At 45.5% G+C, this 12,215-nt stretch overlaps 1 protein-coding gene across 7 annotated transcripts in view; it reads right to left on the bottom strand.

Moving 5' to 3' along the window:
* The window catches only part of MCF2L (MCF.2 cell line derived transforming sequence like), a 121,811-nt gene that overhangs the window by 26,418 nt on the left and 83,178 nt on the right, over positions 1-12,215 (bottom strand). For all 7 annotated transcript variants that reach the window (XM_007668693.2, XM_007668691.2, XM_007668689.2 and 4 more), the window contains 6 exons: positions 7,981-8,071; positions 5,618-5,737; positions 3,496-3,612; positions 2,829-2,978; positions 1,637-1,761; positions 105-219 (listed from right to left, as the gene is read on the bottom strand). In XM_007668693.2, coding sequence (XP_007666883.1) covers positions 105-219; positions 1,637-1,761; positions 2,829-2,978; positions 3,496-3,612; positions 5,618-5,737; positions 7,981-8,071 — 718 coding nt within the window. The remainder of the gene's footprint in view (positions 1-104; positions 220-1,636; positions 1,762-2,828; positions 2,979-3,495; positions 3,613-5,617; positions 5,738-7,980; positions 8,072-12,215) is intronic.

A 12,215-nucleotide genomic window follows, 5' to 3' on the forward strand; every position in this document is an offset into this window, starting at 1 on the left:
AGCTTTACTATCTAGGTCATCCAATCATAGATCGTCCCTTTCCAATAGGTGCAGATTTCAGTTCCACCTCTGAAAGTCTCCCCGAAACAACTGGATCCACTCACCTCTCTGAAATTCTGCTCAAAATTCCTGAGCTGTAGACATTGCTCTAGTTTTCGCTGATGTTTAGCCCAAAATTCATCAAAGGCCGCTTCGGTTTCATCCAACTGAGCCAAAAGCCTATGAGAAAGCAAGCGTTCTTGAAGGCACACAAATATGAGGCCGTCACAAAGTAGAGACAATTATATTCATTTTCTCTAGAAAGGAAGCTCGCTGGGACAGGGAATGTGTCTGTTTATTGATGCACTGTACTCTCCCAAGTGCTTAGTACAGTGCTCTGCACAGAGTAACTGCTCAGTAAATCTGAATGAAAGAACAGTTCTTACTGGCCTCTAGACCATAAGCTCCTTGCGGGCAGGCATTGTGTCTACCAATGCTGAGAAGCAGCATGGCCTAGTAGCAAATACAGCACCAGCCTGGGAGTCGGAAGGACCTGGGTTCTAATCCCAGCTCCCCCACGTGCCTGCTGTGTGATCTTAGGCACGTCACTTCGCTTTTTGGGCCTCAGTTGCCCCATCTGTAAAATGCGGATTGAGACTGTCAGCCTCACATGGAACAGGATCTGTGTCCAACCCCATTTGCTTGTATCCACCCCAGTGCATATAGTAAATGCTTAACAAATGCCATCATTATTATTATCATTATTATTATTATTACACCATGCTGAAATGCACTCGGTATTCCCGGGAAGCAAAGCGGGATAGCAATTCAAGCTTTTATGTGAGCCCTCCTCCATGCTACACGAATCCCTCAGCTTTGAATCAGTTCTGATTTCTCAGCAGCACCCAGAAGGAGCAGTGGATTGGCAGGACAGAGGGGGAACCCCGCCAAGGCTCTGAGGAAACATTTGGCAGCAGCCTGTGGAAAGATACCAGGCCCAGGAGCCAAAGGACCCGGGTTCTAATCCCAGGTCCGGCACTTATCTTGTGTGACCTCAAGCAAGTCATTTATCTGTGCCTCAATTCCCTCATCTGCAAAATGGGACTTCAATACTCATTCCCCCTACTACTTAGACTTTAAGCCCCATTTGCTTGTATAATAATAATAATAATAATAATGGTACTTAAGTGCTTACTATGTGCCATTTTATTGTATGACAATAATAATGGCATATTTTAAGCGTTTACTAAGTTCCAGGTACTGTACTAAGTGCTGGGGTGAATACAAGCAAATTGAGTCAGACACAGTCCCTGTCCCAAGTGGGGCTCACAGCCTCTCTTTCCTCATTTTCCAAATGAGGTAACTGAAGCCCAAAGAAGTGAAGTGACTTGCCCAAGGTCACCCACCAGACAAGTGGAGGAGCCAGGATTTGAACGCATGATCTCCTCACTCACAGGCCCGTGCTCTGTCCACTAGATCAGACTATATCTCCCCCAGCACTTAGTACAGTGCTTGGCACAGAATTAGTGTTCAAAAAATACAAGAATTATCATTGTTATTATTCGGTCTATGACTAGCTTGAGTTGGGCCTGTCCTCACCGAAGAGGTTTGGAAAAGACAGTGGAGGGTCAAAATTGGGTTTCTGGGGCTTTCTCACCTTTCCATGGTGGTCTGATTGTCAAGCTGGCCCTGGTTTAGATTACACTCCGGCTTTTCTCTCAGAGGCTCCCTGATACTTTCGAGGATAGTCTGGCCCTCTTTCACAGCCAACATCATATCTTCCTGCAGAAAACGGAAAGATTAGAAAGAGCAAAGAGGAACATTTTAGAATTTTCTCATCACAGACCAGAGATTCAAGTTTTCTTGCCCTCTGTTTATTGTTATATTGTACTCTCCCAAGCATTTAGAGGGCTCTGCACAGGGTAAGCGCTCAAAAAATAGGATCAACTGACTGTTTACACCTTTAGTTTTTTTATTTGCTGGTTTAAATGGTATTTGTTAAGCGCTTACTACGTGTCAGGCACCTTACTAAGCGCCGGGGTAGATAGAAGCTAATCAGATTGGACACTGTCCATGTCCTACATAGGCCTCACGGTGTTGATCCCCATTTGACAGATGAGGGAACTGAGGCCCAGAGAAGTGAAATAACTTGCTCAAGGACAGCAGAGAGATGGCAGAGTCAGGATTAGAACCCAGTTCCTCTTACTCTAGGTCACGTTGCTTCCCATTAGTCATGGGTTCTAATCCCGGCTCCGCCACTTGTCTGCTGTGTGACCTTAGAGCCCAGGCATCAGAACCCAGGTCCTTCTGATTCCCAGACCCTGGCTCTATCCATCAGGTCATGCTGCCTCTCGATTTGCTTCTCAAATACCACAGAGATTGTGATTACAGGGACTGAGTCTGATCTGATTACCTCACATCCGCCCCAGCGGATACGGTAGGTGCTTAATAAGTGGCATCACTATTACATGCTGAGATCTCGCTATGTACAGAGTACTTCACTAGGCGTCCAGGAGAATACAATAAAGGCGGACTGTAAGACTCTAGACTGTAACCTCGTTGTGGGCAGGGAATGTGACTGTTTATTGTCATATTGAACTCTCCCGAGTGCTTACTACAGTGCCCTGCACACAGGCAGTGCTCAATAAATACAACCGATTGATCGAAAGACACGGACAACCTGCCCTCGAGGTTACTTCGAGACCGCAGCCTCCGGATACTTCAGTTTGAATTTGGATTCACGGCCACATGACAACCCATCTGAATTCTTCGCCTCAGAGCCCGACGCCCCCACCCCCGATGTCATTATCTGCCAACCCGAGCGCATTCCTCTCAGTGCACGTTCCTACCTTCATTTTGTCCTTCTTTTCTGTGTGTGCCATGAGAACCAAGCTGGTGGAGGGCCCATCGTTGGGTAATTCCGTCTCAGCCAGTTCCGTTCCAAAGGACTGAAGCATTTGAGCGGTCTGTTTAACCATCAGGGCAAAATTCTCTATAGCCTTTGTGAAAAAGAAAAGCATTACAAAACATTCCACATCGAAACGTGAGGTTAGTCCGGGCCGGTTCCCCGACGGGGTGGCCCGTGAGCAAACCCGCAGCCTTTCCAAGTCCCACATCGCCATTTTTTCCAAAGGAAATCTTTCCAACATTATATCCGCCAGACAAATACCTTCACCATCAGTTCCTTGACTTCATGATTCCTTAGACCCGGATCAGCTAGATTTCTAACACAACTGAGCTTGCTTCCTCTCCTTGGACGGGTCAGTGTAACACCACACCACACAACAACAGAGTCTCTCGCTTCCAAGCCCGAAGAAAACCACTCCCAAATTCATTACTCATGCCGCTTCTCTACCTTGGCGAGGATCCACCGAGACCGGCTTTTCGCTGGTCATGAAGTAAACTAAGGGTGATGTGAACTCGTCTGGCAAATGGCCACCCCTGAGGCCGAAGGAGCCGTCCGAGGGCAACCGAAGAAACACCACCGCCCTCAGCTTCGGCCCTAAGGTGACTTACTGTGCGGTGAGAGAGCCAGCTGCTGTGACAGTAATCCAAGGTCCCACCGAGGTCTTCGGTCAGCTGGGTTTTGTCGATATAACTGTGCAATTCTGGTACTGAGCTCAACATAATGACCTGGAGAAAAGGAAAAGAGACGCACGGTCAGCCGGGTGATTGTTGGAAACCGTCAGGCAGCAGACCATTCCAGGGGAGGGCTGATCTGCAAGATTATGTTTCCCCTACCTCATTCAAAATAAATTCTGCCTTATCTTATGAGTAGCAACAAGGCCTGGTGGCTAGAGCCCGGGCCTGGAAGTCAGAAGCTCATGTGTTCTAATCCCAGCTCCGGCACTTCTCTGCTGGGTGACCTTGGGCAAGTCACTTCACTTCTTTGGGCCTCAGTTACCTCATCTGGAAAATGGGGATTGAGTCTGTGAGCCCCACATGGGACAGGGACTGAGTCCAACCCAATTTGCTTGAATCCATCCAGTGCTCAGTACAGTGCCCGGCACATAGTAAGCGCTTAACAAACACCATTATTATTATTATTATCTACAAGGTGCTAATTAGTATCAATCAATCAATGGTATTTATTGAGCACATATTTGTGTGCAGGGCACTGTACTAAGTGCTTGGGAGAGTATAATATAACAGAGTGGGTAGACATGCTCTCTGCCCATGGAAAGAGCACAGGCCTGGGAGTCAAAGGCCTGGGTTCTAATCCAGCCCCACTTTTCTCCCGTGTGACCTTGGACAAGTCATTTGACTTCTCTGTGCCTCGGTTACCTCATCTATAAAATGGAGATTAACACTGTGAGCCCAGTGTGGGACAGGGACTGTGTCCAACCTGATCAGCTTGTATCTACCCCAGCACTTAGTACCATGCCTGGCACACAGTAAGTGCTTAACAAATACCATAAAAAAAAAATGACGAGTTTACAGTCTAGAGGGGGAGACGGACATTAATCATATACATAAATTAAACTACAGATATAAACGTGAGTGCTATGGGGCTGAGGGAGGGGTGAATTAAGAGAGCCAATCCTAGTACAACGGTGACGCAGGAGGGAGTGGTAGAGGAGGAAATGAGGGCTTAGTATTGCTATAAATGCAGACTGATGTATGCTAATGATTTCCATCAGTGTTTCCGCTTTACCTACATTAACACACTTTAATGCTTAGGGAAGTCAACGTATTTCCTCCATCCTCCCATCTTCAAAGTGAAAATGTTTCACTAGTAAGAAAGGGAGGGAGGCAGCGAAGGAACAAGGTGAAGTGATTTATTCTCAGTGTTGGTAATAATGAATTTTGTTTTCATGTCTTCTCAGGACTATGACATTGCTTAGATTAAAAAAAGAAAATTCCAATTCCATGGAAGTTGGATTTTTCACATCTGTTCCTTATTACCATGATGTCTTTAAATATTCTACTATCTGTACACACACACACACACATACACACATACATTTTTGCTTCTCTCCCTTGGTGTTAGGATCTTTTGGAAGTCTTTGTTCGGAAATTCTTCTTCCAATTTTTTTTACTGTCTCCCCCTCAAGACTGTAAGCTCCTTGGGGGCAGGGAATGCCTCCACCAACTCTGTTGTAGTGTATTTTCCTTGGTACGGTTCTCTGCACACAGTAAGCATTCAGTAAATACCACTGACTGCTTGCTTGCCGTAGGTCATGCTAATCCACCCCAGAGCTTAGTACAGTGCCTGGCACAGAGTAAGCACTTAAATACCATCATTATTATATTATCATTATTAATCACTGGTCTGACAAATTAAGGCCCTCTATATTATAAATTCTTTGTGAGCAGGGAACCTGTCTACCAACTCTGTTCTATTGTATTCTCCCAAGTGCTTAGTACAGTTCTCTGCATACATAATCACTCAATAAATACCACTGATTGGTTCCAATTTCCAGGCCATTAAACATGCTTAACAGAAAAAAGAGATGAAGATGAAACCACACGTATTTTCTTAATCTTACCGAGTCTTGGGGTTTTTTTTCCTCCCTATTAAAATAAGTAGTAGCATGGAAATACATAAGATGGTAATCTCCCCCACTCAACCTTGCTGTACATACTTGGCTGACAAAGGTGAAGTCCCTCCTCCCCCCAAAAAAGAAAAAATACTTACCGGCACCTTCATTTTAAAGTCATCTCTGTTGAATTTGAAAGCAATGTCAGAGAGCGCGCGTTGGAAAAATCCTGTAGGACGCAGGACGAGGACTAACTGCAGGTTTCCCGGGAAAGATGCCTGGAAGGAACACAATTAATAATCATATTTATTAAGCACTTACTGTGTGCGAAGCACTGTACTAAGCACTTGAGAGAGTACAAAATAACAATAAACAGTCACATTCCCTGCGCACAATTGGCTCCCAGACTACAGGGGGAGGATTACATTGGCACAGAACTCAAATTAAAAAGAACGCAATAAATGTATTTTACTAAGACACAACCTCAAGGCCCTTAACATCCCAGGACACTTGAACTCTGTGGGCAGAGACCACAGAGACCATGTTTCCCAACTCTGTTATGTTGTCCTCTCCCAAGCGCTTAGTACAGTTCTCTACACCCACTCAATAAATACCATCAATCGACTGATTGCAAATAACCTGCCACAAGGAAAGTAATCCTTGCTTAACTGCTCGCTATGGGAAGGGAACGTGACCTCTGAATGTTATGTTCTCTCCCAGGCGCATAGAATAATAATAATGATATTTGTTAAGCACTTACTATGTGCCAAGCACTATTCTAAGCACGGGGGGAAATACAAGGTAATCAGGTTGACCCATGTGGGGCTCACAGTCTTAATCCCCATTTTACAGATGAGGCAACTGAGGCACAGAGAAGTGAAATGACTTGCCCAAAGTCCCACAGCTGACAAGTGGCGGAGCCGGGATTAGAACCCATGACCTCTGACTCCCAAGCCCAGGCTCTTTCCCCTGAGCCATACTGCTTCTCCTAGAACACAGAACAGTGCTCTGCACATGGAAAGCGCTCAACAAATATGACGGACTGACTAATTGGACCTGAGAAATGGAGGTGAGGCTAGTGTGAGTTTTTCAGGTTTAATGATTTTTTAGAACACTGGGTCAAGAACTGTGAGCTGGGTGATGGCAGGGAACTTGTCTACCAACTCTGTTCTACTGCACTCTCCCAAGCGCTTAGTATGGTGCAGTGCTCCATAGAGATGATCGATGGATGTGACAGACTGAAATAATCTCACCACCTGTTGGGCACCTCGTCAGATGAACGAAGTCATTTTATGAGGGCCTAGGAAAATCCTAGCTACAGCCTCATCGTTACCCTGCTTGTTTGCTTCTGCTGCATTCTCCGACAAGCCCAGTCCCTACAGTATTTTCAGACACGATCCAGCCAGATACGAGTTTTGAGGGGAATTTGCCCCGCGAGAAATACCTTCTCTCCCCAGCGCTGAGAATTCCTTTCTTTCCCCTACTTCCCCAAGTGTACTGGGGCATAAAGGGCCAGGGAAGAATAAAATGTATTTGCCATGTACATCCTTAGTCACTGCGGAAAAACCTCCGGGGCTCCGACCCGACAGTCGGAAAAAACTCAGTGGGCTGACGACAGCACGGTATTGGAATCTGCTGCTTGCATGATCAGGCCCCGCAATGTATCAGAACTGGCTGTGCAGAAATCCCTGCAGTGCTCTGGAAAGTAGGGATGGGCTTTCGAAGGAAAGAGGCCAGGACGGTCGAGGGTGAGGTACTGGGAAAAGAAAGTCTGGCTCTACATCTAGAAAGTTTCCAGACCATTGGCCCACTGTGGGCAGGGAACGTGCCTACCAATTCTTACTTCTGTATTTGCTTACTACAGTGCTCTGCTCACAGGATGTCCTCAATAAATACCATGGATTAATTAGATCAACTGTGGTAATCGATTTTGTCTTATTTCTTCCCCCGTACCCCCCAATTTTCCTTCTTCACATCTTTGAGGGGACCCTGGGTTCTAACTCTTGTTCCATCACTTGCCTTCTGGGTAACCTGGGGCAAGTCAGTTAAGTAGCTTGAGAGGCAGCGTGGCCTAGTGGCAAGAGCACGGGCTGGGAAGTCACAGGCCCTGGGTTCTAATCCCAGCTCTGCTTTGTGACCTTGAGCAAGGCCCTTTTCTGTGCCTCAGTTACCTCATCTGTAAAATGGGGATTAGGACTGTGCCCCACGTGGGACAACCTGATTACCATGTATCTACCCCAGCGCTTAGAACAATGCTTGGCACATACTAAGCCCTTAACAAATAACATAATTATCATTATTATTATAGAGCTTGGCACCTAGTAAGCGCCTCACACATACCATAATGACCATAACAATTAATAATAATAATAATATCCAAAAAGGCCCCTGAAAGTTCCTTGAGACTTCCTAGGTACAAAGAAACTTTCATTCATTCATTCATTCGATCACATTTATTTAGCGCTTACTGTGTGCAAAGCACTGCAATAAGCGCTTGGGCAAGTACAATGTAACAACTCACTGCTATTCGTAGAACCGAGGCTTTGACTGAGCTCCATCTGTCTTGTCTTCGATCGATGACCAGAATAAAGCCAATTCCAGCATCTTGTAAGCTGAAGGAAGAGTAAGAAGAGAATTTGTAATTAAGCGGAGAAACCCAATGATTCAGTTATTTATTCTATAGATATCCCTCAAAATGAAATGGCCACTCTCAGATTATAAGAGTTTATGAACTGCCATAGCTGGGTCCAAATGTGAAATTACGCTAAATTTGGCACATATTTAAAAGTTGCCATGTTTCCAGAGAGATCTGGCGGGGCTTAGTGGAATGAGCCGGGGCTTGGGAATCAGAGATCGTGGGTTCTAATTCCAGCTCCGCCACTTATCAGCTGTGTGACTTTGGGCAAGTCACATCACTTCTCTGCGCCTCAGTGACCTCATCTGTAAAATGGGGATTAAGACTGTGAGCCCCACGTGGGACAACCTGATTACCTTTTATCTACCCCAGCGCTTAGAACAGTGCCTGGCACATAGTAAGCACATAGCAAATACCATCATTATCATTACCTGGGCCGCTTCAAGTATTCAGTTCTCAGTTTAATGGGCCAGATTTTTGTCGTTTCCCCCACCTCAAAATCAACTATCCAAGCAAGGATTGGATGCTTGTCCGATCCATCTTTTGGGAAGTCGAGGACATCTGCCAATCCTCGAAAACAATGCCAACCCCGCCGATCAACTTCCGCTTCTGGCTCAGACTTATCCAACTCGTGGCCAAAATCCCCCGGATGGCACATTCCTTCTAGAAAGGGAAGGTTGGGCATTTTTCCGAGTTCGAAAAAGGGAGGATCTCAGGGGGATTCGTCTCATCTCTTGTCGGGGGAAGAAGAGTGCCGAGAGGCCAGAGTCATTTGCTGGATAGCAGACTGCGGGGGGACGTCTTTGAAATGGTGGGATCTGGGAGAAAGATGGGGATTTGGTCCTTGTGTAACGCTGGCTACCCTACTCCGAACAACTATCCGTGCTCTACTTCTCCTCCAGGAGGCCTTCCCAGACTGAACCCCCCCTTTCCTCTGCTCCTCCTCCCCTCCCAATCTCCACGACTCTCTCCTTCTGCTCTACCCCTCTCCCCACCCTACAGCACTTGTGTATATATGTACATATTTATTTTATTATTCTATTTATTTTATGAATGATGTGTTTCTATAATTTGATTTATTTATATTGACGCTATTGATGCCTGCCTACTTGTTTTGTTGTCTGTCTCCCCCTCTCTAGACTGTGAGCCCGTTGTGGGGCAGGGAATTGTCTCTATTTGTTGCCGAACTGTACTTTCCAAGCGCTTAGTACAGTGCTCTGCACACAGTAAGCGTGCAATAAATCCGATTGAATGAATGGTCACAGAGTACAGATGCGGATGTCTGCTTCTGTTGGCCGATTTCGTTTTCAAGCCAATCTCAAAATGCCAGTTTCTGACTGCTAGCCAATCCCAAACAGAAATGAACGAGACCAGCAAGCTCAGAGTGGTCGAATCTGAATTGCTAATTTCCAAAGCTGTGACTACACAAGGGTGAAATATTTCTTCACTTAACCACCAGGTCAAATTACAAACAACAGCAGAGTACTATCCCCTTTAAGGGCTTTAAAAAAAAAAAGGTACTTGTTAAGTGCTTGCTAGGTGCCAAGCATTGTTCTAAGCACTGGGGTAGATAGAAGTTAATCAGGTTGGACAAAGTCCATGTCCCACATAGGGCCACACAGTCTTAATCCCCATTTTAAAGACGAGGTGACTGAGATCCAGAGATGTCAAGTGGTTTAGCCAAGGTCACATAGACACGTGTCAGAGCTGGGATTAGAACCCAGGTCCTTCTGACTCCCAGGCCCGGGCTCTAGCCACCAAGCCACACTGCTTCTCTAGGAGTTCTAATAAACCCTCTGCCTGTCTACCTGTCTCCCCTAATCAGCACTCAGGAGGCACTTAGGACGGGGGTCTATTTCTATCCCTGGAGACCCTAGCCCCAGAAACCACCAAAAAGAAGCATTAATATTGAAGTAGCCATGGCCTAGTGGATAGAGCTCGGGCCTGGGAGTCAGAGGACCTGGGTTCCAATTCCAGCTCCGTCATTTGTCTGCCCTGGGACCTCAGGCAAGGAGTTTCACTTCTCCAGGTTTCAGTTACCTCATCTGGAAAATGGTGATTAAGACTGTGAGCCCCATGTGGGACGGGGACTGTGTCCAATCGGATTAGCTTGTATTTACCTCAGGCTGGCGCAAAGCAATTCTGATTTAAGAAAAATATATTAAAGTATTTAGTGAAGCCTTTGGTACTTTAATGAGTACTTTGGAACAGGAATAATCTCCAGATGAATGGTGATTATTCCAACTACAGATGGAGGAGGAGATGTGTATGTTTTCACTCTCTCAGTGTTAGGTTGTAAATTAGTTATAGGCAGGGAATGAGTCTGTTTATTGTTGTATTGTCTCTCCCGAGTGCTTAGCACAGTGCTCTGCATATTGAAAGTACTCAATAAATACCATTGTTTGATGTAAGTACATATGTACGTGTGTGTAAGAATTTTTTTAGGCTTTAAATATTTACCATATCTCTGGTGTGTCTGGGGAGTTGTCTGTGAAAATCTAGTATTCAAGATTTAAAGAGTTGTTCCAAGCCACAAGAAATATTGCATCACCTATTATTTTATCAGATATGTTTAATACATCAAATACCTCTAATTCCCACCTGGGTATTCTCTCCTAGAGTTTAGTACCACACTTTGCAAGCAGTAGAAGTTTAACTACTGATTGTCTAAACCTAAACAATATTTGGGGGAATATACTGTTTGACCTGTGACAAGCTCTTGCACCTCCCCTATCTCTGCACCTAGTTAGCGCTCAATAAATAATCCCGGCTCCAGCACTTGCCTGCTGTGTGACCTTAGGCAATCACTTTACTATTCTGTGTCTCAGTAAAAATAAATAAATACAGGGATTAAGAGTGCAAGCCCCATGTTGGACAGGGACTGCATCTTACCTGATTAACTTGTTGTCCTCTAGAGCTTGCAACAGTGCTTGGCACATAGTAAGTAGTTGAAAAGTACCATTATTATTATTAATAAATATGAATGATTGATTGCCAGGCACTGTACTAAGATAATAACAATGTTGTTATTTGTTAAGCGCTTACTATGTGCCAAGCACTGTTCTAAGAACTGGGGTAGATACAAGGTAAATCAGGCTGTCCCACGTAGGGCTCACAGTCTTCATCCCCATTTTATAGATGAGGTAACTGAGGCACAGAGAAGTTAAGTGACTCTCCCAAGTTGACACAGCTGACAAACTCAGGCCTGGGTTCCGATCCCAGCTCCTGTCTAGACCGGAAACTCACTAAAGGAAGGGAATGTGCCTATTTATTGTTATACTGTACTGTCCCAAGCGCTTAGTACAGCAGTTTGCACATAGTAAGCACTCAATGAATATGACTGGATGATTACCGCCCCCAAGCTGGGCAGGGTCCAAGATGTTGGATCAATGGTTCCCTCTTATGGAACCACGTGAAAACTGCACAGTCAATCACTGGTATTTACTGAGCGCTTTCTGGATGACAGCACTGTACTAAACGCTTGGGAGAATACAATAGAAGACACACATTCTCTGCCCACAATGAGCTTACCGTCTACAGAACCCCTGACCTTTCCTTCTCACCTATTAAAAAAAATTGGAATTCCAAACTCATAAAAAGAGGCACAGCCTCCACGGCAACTATTCCAACCGGAGGTGGGGAAAATACTTCTCCCCCGCTCACGGCTGAATCGCTAGCTCAATGAGTCAGTCGGACTAGAGTTACGGGAAAACAGTGCTCTGAGCATAGTACGTGCTCAATAAGACGACTGAATGAATGCAACTGCCTTTTGAACGTAATGAGCCTCACTTCTCTCAAATTGGGGATACGATCTCTTCTTCCTCCTATTAAAACTGGGAGCCCCATGTGGGATCTGATGAACTTCCATCTACCCCAGGGCTTGGCAATAGGAAGCGCTTAACCAAGAGCACAAGGATTATGATGATTATCACTGTTATTATTAGTACTGATTTAGTGACTGGATGCCAGCCCCAGAAAGCAGAAAGCAGTGTAGCAGCATGGCGTAGGGGCTAGAGCCCGCGCCTGGGAGTCAGAAGGTCATGGGTTCTAATTCCGGCTCCACCACTTGTCTTCTGGGTGACCTTGGGCAAGTCACTTCGCTGGGCCTCAGTTCCCTCACC

Source organism: Ornithorhynchus anatinus, chromosome 20 (genome assembly GCF_004115215.2).
Source record: "Ornithorhynchus anatinus isolate Pmale09 chromosome 20, mOrnAna1.pri.v4, whole genome shotgun sequence".
Taxonomy (NCBI): domain Eukaryota; kingdom Metazoa; phylum Chordata; class Mammalia; order Monotremata; family Ornithorhynchidae; genus Ornithorhynchus; species Ornithorhynchus anatinus.